This window comes from Lytechinus variegatus, chromosome 1, assembly GCF_018143015.1.
Source record: "Lytechinus variegatus isolate NC3 chromosome 1, Lvar_3.0, whole genome shotgun sequence".
In the NCBI taxonomy this organism is placed as follows: domain Eukaryota; kingdom Metazoa; phylum Echinodermata; class Echinoidea; order Temnopleuroida; family Toxopneustidae; genus Lytechinus; species Lytechinus variegatus.
Window position 1 is genome coordinate 43295481 of NC_054740.1, and position 18472 is coordinate 43313952.

The 18472-nt window shown below is 39.2% G+C and overlaps 1 protein-coding gene across 1 annotated transcript; it reads left to right on the forward strand.

Annotated features, from left to right (window-relative positions):
* Positions 1 to 3173: 3173 nt before the first annotated feature.
* Positions 3174 to 17599, forward strand: LOC121414753 (cytochrome P450 2J4-like). The gene is made up of 5 exons (XM_041607819.1): positions 3174 to 3932; positions 6606 to 6693; positions 7705 to 8113; positions 13036 to 13498; positions 16985 to 17599. The coding sequence occupies exons 1-5, from the start codon at positions 3557 to 3559 to the stop codon at positions 17158 to 17160; spliced, it is 1512 nt and encodes a 503-aa protein (XP_041463753.1). The 5' UTR covers positions 3174 to 3556; the 3' UTR covers positions 17161 to 17599.
* The last annotated feature ends 873 nt before the right edge of the window (positions 17600 to 18472 follow it).

The following is an 18472-nucleotide window of genomic DNA, read 5'->3' on the forward strand; positions in this document are numbered from 1 at the left end:
CCTCCCCCCGCCCCCCGGCCAACGACCCCTATTTCGCCCCTGTTCATCAAAAGTCTTCTTTTTGTAATAATCATGCCTACCCTCCTGCGAAAAGGGCAGCATTCAAAATTGATAAGTCATCGTAGTGTTTTAATGAAAACTGTGTAGGCCAAAAAGCAACATGATGGTGCATAAGGATGGTCCATTATATAGTCACTCGCCGGGTCGCTCGCATATTTTTTCGGGGGGTGGGGGTTCATGTAACAGGAAGCCCCTATTTTTTATTTACATATGCACTGTGCATTTCATAGCTTCCGGTTTGGAGAGGGGTGCTGGGGACCATGGAGCCCCAAAATTTCCCGACCAAGAAAAAAATATGAAAAGAAAGATAGGGAAAGGGAAAAGGGTGAATGTGGATTCTAAACATTAATAACGGCTTTTAATTCTTGATATTTCAAGTGTAAAATGTCTATGTCCATAAATTTATCAATTCTAACTTTCTTTATTTTGGTGACAAAAATTATGTTGTGTAGCTCAGGGGTGGAGATCGGGTATTTTATAAGGGGAGGGCTAAATGATTATGTTTCTCAGTCAAGACAATAAAGGTAATTTACAAGACCCAACTAGCCCTCTCTATTGATACTTTTCATTCTTCTTTTTTCCCTATTTTTTGCTTTCTTCCCCCCACGGTTCAGTAATGTAATAAGTATTTAACAAAATAGGGGCTATAGACATAGCATGCAGGGAAACATTTCTTAAAAGTTGTGAGCTTGGGAAGGGAGCGAGCTAAGTTCAGTATCATTCAGTATCATCACAATTTACTTTCATTTTATCCTTTTTCCTTGTTATATCTTCCCACAAAGCGCCCCCCCCAATCTGTACGCCAGAGCCTCCCTTTTACTTTGACCCCCCCCCCTTTTCTCTCACATGGCTCCACAACTGATGAAACTGAAAAAAAACCAGCCAAAATGCTCAGTTACACAATTAAAATGATTCCAGGGGGCTGTTTCATAAAGCTGTTCGTAAGGTAAGAACAACTTTAAGAGCGACTGGTGACCCTTTCTTACGTGCTAAACCATCGCCAATGACTGTACCATTTACCACAAGAAAGGATCACCAGTCGTTCTTATAGTCACTCTTAACTTACGAACAACTTTATGAAACACCCACCATCAATCAGATGTTTATACGTTATTTTGAATGGCAAATAATCGATCGGTTTGGAATCGGTACCACTGGTGTGACTATAGCACAAATATGGACAATCATCCCATGGCTAATCAGTTTTATTTATCATGTTTGCACATGAGTGATGTATGGACTAAAGACAAGTTAAGGACATATCAACTAATGGGTTTTCTTTTGAAAATTACTGATAAAAGAGCATGCCTTTGTCTGCATGTTTTTCATCCCATGATAAAGAAGCTTTTTGTCCAGATATAATTATAAACAGATAATTCCTTTTTTCGCAGCTTCTATACAAAATATTGGAAGAATATGTACATTATCGTTATTATGACAGTAATGTGGCCATCTCCGTTGGCGTTTTGTAAGGTGTCCTATTTTGTATGCAATCAGGAAAGCCTTTTGGCGCTTTTTAGTTTTAACTGGAATTAAGAATAAGAAAGATCTTGTAAACATATTTTCTGTAATATGGAGATACATTCATGTTAGCCAATTTTGTTGTCTAAAACTTTAAACAGGTAATGACTAAATCGTGTTTTCCGATTCGCGGAAGTAGTTTCATCCAATCACACTTGTATCGCTTGTTTTTTACCCCTTTTTCTATTATAAATAGAGAGATGTAAAGAAAGAAAGATAGATAAATAGATAGGAAAGTAGATAGGTAGGCAAGTGGTAGGTATATAGAATAACGAAGCGATAGTATAGACAAATAGATATGGATAGGCAAGTAGGTCAGGTAGGTAGGTTGGTTAGTAGCTAGCTAGATAGAGATATATATAATAGATAGATAGATCGATAAACAGATTGGACTGATACATCCATAGAATTTCAATTCATTTCTTACCATGCTTACTACTGATATAAAAGGATAACAAGGTGGGAAAGAATCGCAATCAACAAAGAAAATTTCGATGTTTATTTCTAGATCCAGTCTGCTACCGACGGTTTTACCGACAATCTTCGCCGATGCGGGCAGAGTGACATGACTCGTGTGTCTATAGAAGCTTAAAAGTGCCTCCCAGAAAATCATCTTGTCATGTCTACATCACTTATCAATTTTTTTGGGGGAAAATCTGATGACGAGATGCTATGATTTTAGATCTCGTCATGTCTACACCATGTGGATTACAAGACATGACAAGATCTTGGTTCCCTCTCGGATATAGTCATGTCTCCATCTTGCAGAAGATAATATCAAATGACAAGATGATTGTCACTTGCAGCGTCGCGTCCGCACATTTGGTGTCTTGTGTGACGAGATCTAAGCATCTGATCACCTCTTTTGAAACATATTGAAATGACTAGATCCGACTTCTGATTATCTCTTGTAGGCCTATACACGTTGTAGACATGACGATATCCAAGATCATGTCATCTGATCATCATGATCTCTCCAGAGGCAGAGATCCAATATCTTGTTATCTGATCATTTCAAAGAAGGATCAATTTCGTGTCATCGATTTCTATAACTACCTCTCCTATACAGGATGCAGACAAGGCAGATCCGAGATCATGCTTTTCACAAGATGGAAACACTACGAGATCCGAGATCTTGTCATCTGACCTTTTTTCCAAAGGATGTTAACATGATGATATGATTATCTGAACATCGGGGGGGGGGGGGGGGGGTCAGTGTCATGCTTTGATGTTTATATCTCGGGTCTTCAAGACTTTTGGAAACCTCAATTAAATTTTGCCAAGTGGATCATGCACACACTATGCTGTATTCATATGCATTATTTGATAGCTATGTCATATAGGAATATTTCATGAATTCGAGATGTTATTGTATGGAAATTCTTTACCGTGTAACTTCCTAACTAAACTAACATTAAATCTGTAATGATCAAACGTTAAAACTAGGCTTTAACTGGGCCCTACATAAAAATAACATTAAAAAGGAAGATGACAAATTAATGCACTTTATCAAGCGGGGCCAATCCTGACAAATCCGATAGTCAAGATTGCTAACTAGTTATTTTGACAACTATTGTTTCGACAAGCAGTGAGTTTGAAATCCTGAAGGTTGGATGAGATAGAAATAAAAATAGTCTGCTTGACCTTTCGACTTTGACTTGTTGATACTGGCGTAAAGTATAACTGGAATCGATTTCTCAAATATCCAGAGAGTAAGTACTTCGATCTATCCACACGATGGGACATTGTGCTTTACAATTTGTTTCCATGTAATATCCAAAATTCAGGATGTGACAGTGGATCGTGAAAGAGACCCAAGTTTTCACACTCGGAATGAATTCACCTTTGCTCTCTGCTTACTTTCACACAATCTGTAAACACAGGCCGAATCCTTCAGATCAGTGAGCATTATCAATACAATTCGCTCGGCCTTTTCGGAGCATAGTGGTAAGCATCGGAAAGGATTCGATCCAAAATGGCCGAGTTCGAGAACGTAGTCCCATTCGTGTCACAGTCTGTGAGCTTTTATGGACTTGTTGGCGTTGCACTTGTATTGTCCCTTTTTTACTGGGTTTTCGTTCAAGATACAAAGCGCTACCCACCAGGGCCGACCGGTCTGCCAATATTTGGAAATGTTTTTAGTCTGGTCTTCACCAAACGGCAGCAGCATGAAGTGGTCAACGACTGGACCCACAAGTACGGACCCATCTTCGCTTTTAAAATGCTCGGGACCAGGGTCTATGTTCTCAGCGATCCTGGTCTTATTTCTGATGCCTTTCACCATAGTCCTGATATCAATGATAGGTCACCCATGCCCATTGCTAAAGAAATAATGGGGAGAGGTAACACCGGTGAGTATTGACCCAAATTAGCATTTCTCTGTTCAAATGTCAATAATAATAATAAACGTGATTACTCTGAAGCTACGTACGTACGTCTTAAGGGCTGATTATATTCAGATCCAGTGGCCTAATTACGGGGGCACGTGTGTTAAGGCCCTAAACCGCAAATTGCACCTAAACCGCAAATCGCCGCCTAAGCTTGTAGAAAAAAAGTATTTTTGAAACGAAGGACCTTGGATGAGTGGTTTCACTCCCCTGGTAACATTTAGTATTAAAGTTTGAAATTTTTTGAAAATAAGTTACTATTACTACTACTACTACCACTACTACTACTACTACTCCTACTCCTATACTACTACTACTACTACTACTACTACTACTACTACTACTACTCCTACTCCTACTCCTACTACTACTCCTACTACTAAAACTACTACTACTACTACTCTTACTGCTACTACTACTACTCTTACTGCTGCTACTACTACTAAAACTACTACTACTCTTACTGCTACTACTACTACTCTTACTGCTACTACTACTTCTACTACTGCTACTCCTACTACTACTGCTACTACTACTCCTACTACTACTACTACTACTACTACTACTACTACTACTACTACTACTATTACTCCTACTCCTACTACTACTACTACTACTACTACTACTACTACTACTCTTACTGCTACTACTACTACTCTTACTGCTACTACTACTTCTACTACTGCTACTCCTACTGCTACTCCTACTACTACTACTACTACTACTACTACTACTACTACTACTAAAACTACTACTACTACTACTCTTACTGCTACTACTACTTCTACTACTGCTACTCCTACTACTACTACTACTACTCCTACTACTACTCCTACTACTACTACTACTACTACTACTACTACTAAAACTACTACTCTTACTGCTACTACTACTACTACTACTACTACTCCTACTATACTACTACTACTACTACTACTACTACTCCTACTATACTACTACTACTACTACTACTACTACTCCTACTACTACTACTACTACTACTACTACTACTACTACTTACTCCTACTACTACTCCTACTACTACTACTACTACTAAAACTACTACTACTACTACTCTTACTGCTACTACTACTTCTACTACTGCTACTCCTACTACTACTACTACTACTATTTCGTACTGATTATGACTATAATAATATGAGTACATTGCTTCATTACCCTCGTAACATTTTGTATTAAAGTTTTAAAAAGATTATAATAAATATTTTAAAAATTATTTATAGCGATTCTTTCTTTATTTTCCGCCTTTCATTTCTTCCCTTTTCCTTTGTTTAAACCTACAGGCGTTAGATTATACTAGGGGAGAATTAGGGATACACAAAAAAAAACGCAAAAAAAAAACACAAAAAAAAACAGCACTATGTACAGCCCAAGTTGCCCAACTCCCACCATAACCAAGAGTCCAAAACCAACAAACAAGAAGAACAATAATGATAGCCTTTTAGGGCCCCATGGGAGACCAACTTTATAATGAATGAGCACTCTGGTAAAATATTTAAATAAATAAACAAATAAATAAATACGTGTATCAACAAAGGGATCAACAACAACATTTCTCATAAAAATGAGGTCAGCGCCCGAGTTCTAATTCCTCACTCTTCAACCTCTATCCTTCTGCGATTTATGTTTGCCGCCCTCTGTGTTCATACTAAATGTTACCAGGGGGTGAAACCACTCATCCAAGGTCCTTCGTTTCAAAAATACTTTTTTTTCTACAAGCTTAGGCGGCGATTTGCGGTTTAGGTGCAATTTGCGGTTTAGGGCCTTAACACACGTGCCCCCCCCTCATCGGCTGGCCAAAAAAAAAAGATAAGAAAACGAGAAACGTGGGAAAAGGAGAAAAAGGGGAGAAAGAAAGGGAAAAGTAATGGGGAGAGGAAATTATATCATATTATTTTGTTTTTATATCATATTATTATATTATATATAATATTGTATTTTTCATAGCTATGTTGTGTGTTTTAGATGTATATGCTCACAAAATCATGACTATGATGAGATACGTATGTTCTTCATGAATTAAAAAAATAGTCCTCAACTATGTCCCTGTTTAGGGTCAATATGTAAAAAAAAATCAGCTCGCGCTTCATGCTCGCATTGTTTGTATTGTAAGACAGGTACGTATCATAATTACAAACCGAATTTGCTTATAATGACCATTTTTGCGACTGAATATAATATATTTCAGTGAGATCTTTTCAGTATACCTGACAATTGACCGCGCTTTGCGCACCCACTAAAGTGACTCAATTTTTTGCTTGTACCCCCCCCAACGCCGTGACCCACGGTACGCCACTTTTCAGATTTTAATAAATAGAGTAAATTCACCTAGCAAAACGCTGAAAATATCAAAATGTGATAACTATTAGCGAATTAGTTATTGACTTTAGAATGTTTAGCAATATTATAAATAAATTACCAAAGTTCGGTCTGGAAAACGTGGTGACTTTTGATCTTTCTTAATATGTCTAATTTTCAAAGCATTTGCCTCCCCCCATATATGCGCCACTGAATATATCTCTTCTGTGATGAAAAATAATCCCCCCCCTCGCTTCGAATTTTGATGAGTTACGATCATTATCCTGGTAATTCATACATGTATTTCGTTTTTATCAGGTTTGGTTAGCAGTATTGGTGATGTGTGGAAAGAACATCGTCGCTTTCTCATGACGGTTTTCAAGAAGATCGATTCGGGTGTAATGAGGTAATACGATATCTTTGCCGTATTTATTAAGCCTATATTTTGTGTGCTCTGTCAATCATGCATTAATTCCGTTTACAGCTCATTTCCAATATTAAAGTTATCATCATTGACAAATTTCGGTTTTGAGACAGACACCCGGGAAGTGTTTCATGAAAGGACTTTTCAGACATTTTATCCGAAAAGTCCTGATTTTTCAGATAATTACCATCATAACTCGGCTGCTCAGCCATTAAGAATCAAGGAAAGTTGTCAGATCTGATCGGATGGAGAATTATACTGAATGCTCCCAGGTTATATGTTGTTTAAAATTGTCGTCGTTATCATGCTTACGGGGAATTGAAGAACATAACACTGCAGGCTTACTTGTCAAATATCCCTCATTACAAAGAACAGCAAAGAAGTCTTAGTCGAAAATGAAATGAATCCAATCAACAGTTTAGCTCTTGATTCTTTACAAAATTCTCCGAAGCTTAGAACGAAACTTCTGTCCCGGTTCACCAATATTCGACAAAGACGTCTCAGCTGTTTATTATGATTTGGGCATTTTCAATGCATTACCCCTATGTACTAGAATTTGTCCCTGTTGCAATTGCAAAAACTCGCAATTAGAGTTTTCGTTCAGCGACGTATGGGGTATTCAAGAACCTTATCGAACACCCGTCATGAATAAGAGCAGCAAAGAAGTCTTTATCGAAAAATGGCGAAACGAAACAGCAGTTTAGTTCTTGATCCTATGGACAAACGACAACCGATATATTTTCAATTGTTCATCTCCTCTAAACCCAAACGGTGTTGGATCGAAGTATTTATTAGTGGTCAAATTAACATTCGAAAAGGTCACTCCAACATTTCAATCGCTCATTTAAAATTTTGGTTTTTAGCGGGTAACCTCTATCAGAACCTAAACATGTTTTCAGGTGAGATCATTCAACAATAAATCAGCGCACTGTTAAGGCCTAATCCTTTGCTTGCTCTCTCTTTCTCGCTCTCTCCTCTCTCCCTCTCTTTAAGACTTGAAGAAGCAATCGGATCAGAAGTGGAGACACTCCTGCAGGAAATCGAAAAGAAGAACGGTGACAGCTTCGATCCCTGCAACCCGATCAACATCGCCGTCGCTAACATCATCACCCGGTTTATAACCGGTGTCCAGTACGACCACGGCGACCGGGAGTTCCAAGACCTTATTGACCGGTCCGATCGGATCTTTAAGATCATGGGACCGGCTGGACTGTTCTCGGTACTCCCGATCCTGGCGAAAATTCCGTCACCGGTTAAAACAGAGATAACATCCCTTTCCCTGGAGATATTGGAGGTGATCCGCAAATCCGTCGAAGCTCACAAATCCGAGTTTGATCCGGAAGAACCGGCAAAGGATTTCATCTCTTGTTACTTGAAAGAGATACATCGGCGGAAGGAAGAGGTGAGTTCACGGAATTGACTGACGAGGTGATTAACTGAGAAAATTGCAGGGATGTAGTCGATGCCAGCCTCGAGCTATTGACCTATATATAGCTAGTCATTTTGCCGGCCTAGATTCGGCCTTGGCCTTAATTTATCCGGGGTCGAATCACGTGTAAAATACATGGGAGAAGATTTTCTATATCGGCCTCGTGACTCGGAAGTACCAGCTGCGACTACATCCCTGGAAAATTGTCTCTTTAATTCCCGTAATAAGTTAAAAATTTATCCATATTTTTAACGCACATCGATGAGACTCTGAATTGAGCAGTCAAGTGGAGCGTTTCATAAAATGGATTATTCCGACAAGTCCTGTTTTATCCAACAATTACCATATAGCAAGGAAAGTTGTAAGATCTGACAATTTGTCGGACATAAGTGTTGATGAAACGCTCCCTAGGACCCCCATCTTACAAAGAGATACTATTGATTCAATTCGATCAATTGCAACTTTGGACAGCCAGCAACATCAACATAATACATAGATTATGTTTGTGCAAAATATTTTCTAGATTCAGTGTGCTTACTGCTTATCTAAATGACGATGTGCAAATTTCCTTTCAAAAAATTATGAAAATGATGGATTTCCCTACAGTTCAGGTTGATCGGATCAATCATAATTCTTTGTAACACGGGATCCCGTAGCACAAACGTTAGCGATCGATCATAGCTCGATTTGAACGAATGATTATGCATAATTGGGTCAATGCAATCAATCGTAATGATATTCTTATACGATGATTGCTAGGCTTTGTTTCACGGGCTCCAAGACTTTTCGACTGAGTCAGAGGAGCCCTTCCCATATGCAATGTGAAATCTGAATTTGAAACTAGATATCAGAATATCAGGCTCTTCGATCTCTGATGGGTGTTTCATAAAGCTGTTCGTAAGTTAAGAGCGGCTGTAAGAAAGACTGGTGATCCTTTCTTGTGGTATGCGACGCACAAGAAAGGAACACCAGTCGTTCTTAAAGTCGCTCTTAAGCATCTTTCACAATTGACGTACGACCATTTGCGACTTTTTGATCGTGCGACAGGCTGCAACAGGCATCAATCGCTAGTCATCTCATAAAGGCCCTATCTCACCAACGGAGACGTCGCCGCGACAGTCTCCAACTTATCAGTCGCTGCAGTCGCGGAGACGTCTCGGAGACAAAAATGGCTTGCGCTCTCACCAAGGAGACGTCTCGATGGAACGTTTGAAAGATCATACACCTGACTTGGAGCAGGAGGAGGGATATCAGCACGCGTTCAGTCACGTGGTTTCTGAAGTGGGTCAAACAGTGTGAAGAAGTGTCGCGGAGACGTCTCCGCAATGTATTATAATTTTTTTTGGTCTCCAGCAGGTCTTCGCGATGTCTCTGAGACGTCTCTGAGACATCGCGGCGACGTCTCAGCAGTCGCGGATATCATTAGTCTCCGAGACGTCGCAGCAACTGATGGAGACTTCTCGGAGACGTCGCGGAGACTAGAAACAGTCTCCAAAAATATTAAACATGTTTAATCTTCTTGCGACTCCTCGGAGACTCTGTAATTTTCATGAGACGTCTCAGAGATGTCGCGGAGACGTCTCTGCAACTAGCAAAATTTGTAGTCGCGAACTAGTTTCAAGCCCAGTGAGATACCCCCTTTAGATCGCACAGAGGCTTTCACAGTTGCAACAGCTGTCGTACAACAAAAACAACTAGTAAACCCCGTTGCAAGAGTAAGTCGCACGTGCTCTTATTGTGCTCGTGCGATCACGTGCGAGTGTTGCACGAAGGATTGCGAGTGGAACGGTCGCATAAATGCGAATGAAACGGTAGTGCAATGTTGTAAGCCGTTGCGATCGGTCTTGCAACAGTCTTATGGCCCATATATTATCGCACCCAGTCGCAAGACAGGTCTCTGTACATGTTGGTCGCTAGCACATGTGCAAGTGTTGTGCGACCTCCAGTCGAGTAAATGCGATTACTTAGTCGTGCCACCTCTCGCATCAAGTCGTACAACGTTGAACAACACTCGCACGATGATCGCCCGACCGATGGTACGACCCCGGGTACGGCCTGATGCGAGTGAATCGATCGTATTTGATCGCGTTCGGATTTTGAACATGTTCAAAGTTCAGTTGTGACCAGTCACGACCACCTCGAGTTCGTGCGACCGTCTACAACGACTGCGAGTTCTCGCAAGACACCAAGAGATCGATCGTGCAACAACAAGAAAAAACTGTTGCAGGCGGTCGTAAACTGGTCGGACGTCAATTGTGAAAGGGGCTGAACGGTCGCATACATGCGAATGCAACGGTAGTGGAATGTTGTAAGCCGTAATTTTGATCGGTCTTGCAACAGTCTTATATAGTCGCACCCAGTCGCAAGACTGGTCTCTGAAGGTCTCTAGCACATGTTCAAGTGTTGTACGACCTCTAGTCGACTAAATGCGACTATACTTAGTTGTGCCATCTCTCGCAACAAGTCGTACAACGTTGAACAACGCTCACACGATGATCGCCCGACCGATGGTACGACTTGATTCGAGTGAATCAGTCGTATTTAATCGCGTTTGGATTTTGAACATGTTCAAAGTTCAGATGCGACCAGTCACGACCACCTCCGACCTCCTCGATTCGTGCGATCGTCTACAACGACTGCGAGTGCTCGCAAGACACCAAGAGATCGATCGTGCAACGACAAGAAAAAACTGTTGCAGGCGGTCGTAAACAGGTCGTACGTCAATTGTGAAAGGGGCTTCATGAACAGCTTTATGAAACAGCCCCCTGCATGGCCTGTATAAATAGGCCTATGCAAGAATCTCCCACAATGACAAGCAGTACATCGGCTAAATCTAAATGCAAAAGAGTGAGACGAGGGACCAGTTATTTTGGAGTGTATTTCATTTTTTTGGAGTGAACAGTGACTTCGACATTTTCATTCCAAAAAAGGTAAATCCACTCTCAAAATATGTAAATCTCACTCCAAACGACTGGTCCTTCACCCCACTCTTAGAGGAGTGTCACTGTTAATAAACCCCTGATTTTACAGAAAAAAAAATTTACGGAAAGCAATAACAGAATCATTCTGTAAATTCATAAACATGATTTTTTTTGCAACGTTAACAGAACAGGTCTGTTTAAAAAGGGGAAAAGGGTGTTTCATTCAAGGAAATTTGTAACATTTCGTACACCAAATACCAATATCCTGTAAGATTACGCAATCTGGAGAGATTACAGGTGTTCTCGAGACTCTGCTGCAGGAACTTCTTTTATTTTAAGGATAAATTTTCTAACAGTGTGGACCAGATTAGCTCTTTTGCGATTATGATAAATACGCGCAAAATAATAATTCATTAATTTGGGATTTTACTAGATTCATTAGAATTATAATGATATTTCAATAACAAGGTCAGTGGCGTAACTACGGAGTGGGGGCATGTGGGGCACGTGCCCCCCCCCCATCGGCTGACCAAAAAACGGGCAAAAGGAGAAAAGAGGGAGAAAGTAGGAGAAACGTAGTGGGAAAGAAGAAATTATTATTCATTATAATATATTATAATTATGTTATGTTATATTACATAAGAAACATTTTTTATCATTTATGAAACACAATTTGCTCAGGGTCTATGTCTTCATTGTTCCTGGTGCTCGCATCGTCTGTTGAACGAGATTTATCATCCTGTTGTACTAAAACCTCCATTTTCAAGTCAATAGACACCAAATATATTTCCTCGCACTTCGAGTTATTATTGTTTTATGAAGTGACATATGCTTCTTTTTCATGACTTCTTAAAGTGATTGCCCCATGTTAAGGCCTTAATAGAAAACATTTCCTGTTCGTGATTACATTCGCATTTGTTAATTGGTGAGATGTGTCTGCTCTCCTTAAATTCCTAACATCAGTCCTTGAAAATTAATGTCCCTTTTTCTGAATATCAAAAATTTTCAGCTTGCGCTTCGCGCTCGCATCATTTGGTAAGTGAAATACGTATGGTCTTTGTGAATTCCTACAAACAAGTCTTAGAATGCCCCCACTTCAAGTCTGAATCATCTAAATTTTCAGCTCGCGCTTCGCACTCGAAATATTTGAATAGTGAGATGCGCATGATTATAATGACTACTGGCCAAAAGTGCTTCATGTGTTCAGCTGTAATTCTAACGAAATCAGCAAGCGTTTGGCACTCGCATTACATGACTTTGGTGAGATATGTATACTCTTCATGTATTCCTTAAAAATCGTCCTTGAAATATTCCTGTATGAGGTTATTATATACAAACATTTCATCTCGCGCTTTGCGCTCACATTATTTGGTTAGTGGAATAAGTATGGTTTCGTGAATTACTACAAAAAGCCTTAAAATGCCCCTCTTCAGGTCTGAATTTCCTAAATTTTCAGCTCCCGCTTCGCGCTCGCAAATATTTCATTACTGAGATGCGTATGCCGATTACAATGTCTACAAATGTGTTTAAGTGCAATTCTAACAAAATCAGCAAGCTCTTGGTACTCGCATTGGATGAATATGGTGAGATATGTATAATCTTAATTGATTCCAAAAATATAGTCCTTAAAACCTCCGTTTGGGGTCAATATATACACAAAATTTCAGCTCGCGCTTCGCTCTCGCATTGTTTAGCGAGAGAGGGAGGTACGTATCATGATTACAAAAAATTAGGTCTGAATATAAAAAATTTTCAGCTCGCGCTTCGCGCTCGCATTATTTGATCAGTGAAATACATATCTGTTAAATGGCATTTTCCTGGTGAATACTTGGCAACTGAGCGCGCTTCGCGCGCTCACTAAGTGACTCAAAGTTTTTGCTGGTGCCCCCCATGCCGTGACCCACGGTACGCCACTGACCAAGGTAGTAAGATATATAATATATATTTTCATTTTTTTATTTCTATTTATAAAAGAATAATCCGGGATCGTTTGATGAGATCAATCTACTTGCTAGTTGCTTCGACGCGCTACTTGGCGGCTGGGAGACGTCGACGACGAGCATATCGTGGATTACCCACACACTAGCTGCTCATCCGGAAGCTCAGCGTCAACTTCGTCAAGAGATCTACGATGTTGTCGGTAGCGATAGACCCCCAAGCTTCTCAGATCGCCACTCCATGCCGTTTACGGAAGCGACGTTGGCAGAGTGCATCCGACTGCACCCCGCCGCAGCTATGCACGTTCCCCACACCGCATCACGTGATTGCAAGATCGGTGGATATGACGTCATAAAGGGGAGCGCTGTGACGAGCGACTTGTGGTACCTTGCGCTCAGTCGTAATCGTTGGAAAGATCCGCTAGATTTTAAGCCGGATAGATTCCTTGATGCAGATGGGCAGTTCAACAAGAAATTGGAACCACTACCTTTTGGTTATGGTAAGGATTATTTTTTTGTATTTTTTTAACAAGTGCATGAATGCTATCAAGAATGCGTACATTTCCATTAATACCGTGTTTACACTTAATCGGCATTTGAATCGGCTCGCGGTTCTGAACCGCGAGCCGATGCTGCATCAGCTTTTTCATAGCGTGTAAACGCGAGTAACTTGCATCGGCTCGCGGTTCAGAACCGGCAATTTGCACCACCAAAGTAGTAGGTTCTGAACCGCGAGTCGATGCAGAATCGGCTTTTTTAGCGGCTTTTGGTTCTGAACCAAAAGCCGATAAAGTGTAAACACGGTATAAGATGCTGAGCCGATGATGTTGGAAAATGATAACTGGCCTTTCGCTTGGCGTGCCAAGCAGGACTGTTCCAACTGCTCCATGTACTTTGTTCATGCCCGGTCTTTTAGTTGCATTTTCTTTTTGTCTCACCTGCGAAGCAGAGTGAGACTATAGGCGCCACTTTTTCGACGGCGGCGGCGGCGGCGGCGTCAACATCAAATCTTAACCTGAGGTTAAGTTTTTGAAATGACGTCATAACTTAGTATATGGACCTAGTTAATAAAACTTGGCCATAAGGTTAATCAAGTATTACTGAACATCCTATTAGAGTTTCATGTTACATGACCAAGGTCAAAGGTCATTTAGGGTCAATGAACTTAGACCATGTTGGAGGGATCAACATCGAAATCTTAACCTGAGGTTAAGTTTTTGAAATGTCATCATAACTTAGAAAATATATGGACCTAGTTCATGAAACTTGGACATAAGGTTAATCAAGTATCACTGAACATCCTGCACGAGTTTCACGTCACATGACCAAGGTCAAAGGTCATTTAGGGTCAATGAACTTTGGCCGAATTGCGGATATCTGTTGAATTCCCATCATAACTTTGAAAGTTTATGGATCTGATTCATGAAACTTGGACATAATAGTAATCAAGCATCACTGAACATTTTGTGCAAGTTTCAGGTCTCATGATTAAGGTCAAAGGTCATTTAGGGTCAATGAACTTTGGCCGAATTGGGGGTATCTGTTGAATTACCATCATAACTTTGAAAGTTTATTGGTCTAGTTCATTAAACTTGGACATTATAGTAATCAAGTATCTCTGAACATCTTGTGCGCGTTTCAGGTCACATGACCAAGGTCAAAGGTCAATGAACTTTGGCCGAACTGGGTGTATCTGTTGAATTACCATCATAACTTTGAAAGTTTATGGATCTGATTCATGAAACTTGTACATAAGAGTAATCAAGTATCACTGAACATCCTGTGCGAGTTTCAGGTCACATGATCAAGGTCACAGGTCATGTAAGGTCAATGAACTTTGGCCATGTTGGGGTTTTTTGTTGAATAACCATCATATCTCTGTAAGTTTATTGGTCTAGTTCATAAAAAGTGGACATAAGAGTAACCATGTATCGCTGAACATCTTGTGCGAGTTAGAGTAGTATTCAAAGTCAGCACTGCTGCTATATTGAACCGCGTGATGCAGGTGAGACGGCCAGAGGCATTCCACTTGTCTGTAAATTTCATACTGCTAACTTCAATTGTGTTTTCGCAATGTGAACGTCGGGAACTCTCTGTACCGACAATGGTATACGTATAGTTAAATAAAGGTTCCCCAGAGCTATCTGCCCTTTGGAAAAATTGATGATGCCGAAAAAATGTCTCTGCCGGGAATCGAATCCGGGCCCCCAGTTTTGAACGCAGGTGCCCTAACCACTAGACCACAGAGATTGGTTAGTGACAAGGGCGACCCCTATCTGATTGACCGTCAGATAAACAGATTTTTAACACTATACCAATTATAATTTCCTTTGTTGTCCTCTCCAATATTTTCCTTCATGTTGGACATTGCTTAAAATTTTCCTTTCGGTCCAGTATATCAAAACTTAAAGCTCGCGTGGTATTTAGATATACAGATTGTTCAATTACAGATTAATGCGGAATTTGAGTTTGTTCTATATATAACAAACGTGAAAATGTTTAGTTTTCAAGTCAAAATATAAAAATTTCTGGCTCGCGCTATGTGCTCACATCATTCGTTAATTTTATGCCCTTCCTTTTCCTGATTTCAAAAATTGCATGGAACGTCTGATTTATAGTCTAAATCTTTAAAAGATCTCGCGCTTCGTGCTCGCATTACTTGTTTGATTGGCTACCCATCGCGTTTGTGATAACAAAAAGTGTTTAGAATGCCCAGTTTTCAGGTTGTAAAATAAAATAATATCAAAATAATAATCAAAATTTTCAGCTCGCACTTTGCGCTTTCATTTTTCAATTGGTGAGATATGTATTCTATTCATGGATCACTGCGAACATTCTTAAACAGGTCATTTGCAGGTCAGTATATTGATTGTTTAGTAAGGTACGCATCTAGTTCATGACTACAAAAGCTGATGATCTGGTCTAAATTGAGGAAGTAGCCAAACATTTGCGCTCGCGTGGCGATATATATGATATATTTAGGCCACATGAAATACTTACCTTGTTTCCAGAAATGAAAATTCAGTAAGGGTAATGGTTAGCACTCTGGACTTTGAATCCAACGATCCGAGTTCAAGTCTCGGTGGGACCTCCAAATTGTCACGTGGGAAGTGACTTTTTTATTATTTAACTACTGCTGCTGGACACCAAATAAGGAATACGTAAAAACTGAGGATTACAGTTATGAAACTATTTTCTCTTTCTTTCCTGTCCGCTTATCCGCCTTCCTACCGCTTATTTATTTACGGCATCAATCACATTTTTCGCGCATTTTATTCTTTCCAGGTCATTTTATATATTTTTTCTCCTTTTATACACATCATTGAATCCAGTTTGCTTGAGTCCACGATGGCATGTGTTCTACCTACGTTTAGCAGCACCCATCCATCTTCTCAGGGCATTCTCCCCTTTCTCTTTTCTTTTTCGGGGGGGGGGGGGGGGTGGGGAAGGGTGGATATATTTTAGGACGGGTTGTTTTGTCCTATACAAACTATATTTTTTGATAACTTCGTATTTAGTTTGTGAGTATTATTTCTCTCTCATTTATTTTTTTTCTCATTTGATTACATAGGCCTATGTCTGTATTTGTACTCTGTTATTGGTTTGTTATCTATTTTTGAGGGGCCCACATTGTACAAGCATTGCTTTTTAGTGGGTCCCTCCATTTCCATCTTAATTTAATTTCTATTGAAAAATAGTATACTTATTTAAAACCTCCAATGTGTTGCCCAAATCGTGTAAGTTTTTTTCACAACATATGTATTATTATTTTTGTTTCTTTGCAATGGATACAAATACTTATGTTTATATATATGGTATACAATTTGTTTTTGTTTGATGGAAGTGAAATAAATAAAATTGAAATTGAAGAGGGCTAATCCCTAAAAAAAGTATAAAATAATGTCAACATTCATGTGCTGTTTTGAGAAAATATGGGTATTGATGATTTTTTTTTCTTTAATCAACCTTCAATATCCCCAATCTAGGTCGGAGAGTTTGCCCCGGAGAGCAGCTCGCTCGCATGGAAATATTCTTGCTTGTGACCAATCTTCTCCAGCGATTCTCACTTTCCTTGCCAGAGGGTGCTCCGACAAGCATCGGTGGAAAGCATGGCCTTACCAACAAACCGAATCCTTTCAAGATACATGCTAAGAAGATTTGAGTCAATCATTAATATTTCATTGGAACCGGGATCAGTTTGATGATTAATAGGCTTTATCATTTGGTTATGATCAACGATCTGAATAGACTGAGTAAGAAAGAGAGTAGGGGGTGTTTTATTGTTTGTTCCATTATCCATGTTATAGATTTCAGTCCGTAATAATGTTTATCCGCCACATTCAACTTCAAATGTTATTGTTTTCATATGTATTGAATTATTGTATTGTAATATTTAAAAGTTAATGTTTGGTTCTTTGGTGTTGAATCTGACAACTGCTTTTGTGACGACCCTTGCAACCATCCTATTTATTGTGTAACAGAAAATACCACTTAATGATTTTCATTTATATTTGAGGATTTATATACATAACTATTGTTCATTATCTTGATGTCAAGTTTCAGATATGTATTTTCATGTCCAGAATTTTGTTATGAAAAATGTTGCAAAAACCCATAAATGAAAATGAAAAAAATGAAATGTTATAATGTATCATATTTTGTGAGAAAAATATTCAAATTTAATTGAAAACTGAATTCATGTATTCAATTAAAAAATACATATTTAGGCCTAAAGAATATTTTGTATGTATATTTATTTTAAATATCTCTTCAAATTCGTTTAGACAGAGTTTTCTTCGAATATAGAAATTAAAAGCCTTTATATGCTTGATTGCTTCATTATAATATTCCCTGATACAAAACCCGTTTTCCATACACAAGCGTGCAAATCGCTTTCAAATTACTTATGGTATAGTTATCTTAAAGGAATAGCGCCCGCTGTAGCGAAGAACTGGTATAGTAGGTGTGTTCCTTTTTCAAGTTTAATTTATTTCTCCTCAAAATATCAAGATAAAAGATATACTCAAAACAACCAATGTAAAAACATAAAATGAATGGAAGAAATTGACAAAGGGTTATGACCAAAAAAGTAGAAATCTTTAATTAAGGAGGCCAACCCATAACAAAAACGAAGAACTTATCCATAAATATACCATAGAATCACAATTACAGGTTACCGCAACATTTTTCATCTAACATTAAAATGTTAAAGCTTGTAGCCGCTGGATTTTATTTTTGCAAGTGCAGATTCTCTGTGAAAAATGTAAATATTCAAATTAAACATAATTATCTAGCACCCTCTAACGATGAGAGTTGCGTTTTACTTTAAAAGGGCCCTTTGCGCATACCTAAAGTAAAAAAAAAAGTATTAAGACATTGAGAAGCTACAAATTCAAGCCCAGCCCATGCCTTGGAATATGTTTTATATAAGATAGAAAAAACACACAGATGTCTTCTTTTGATCGGGCACCCGG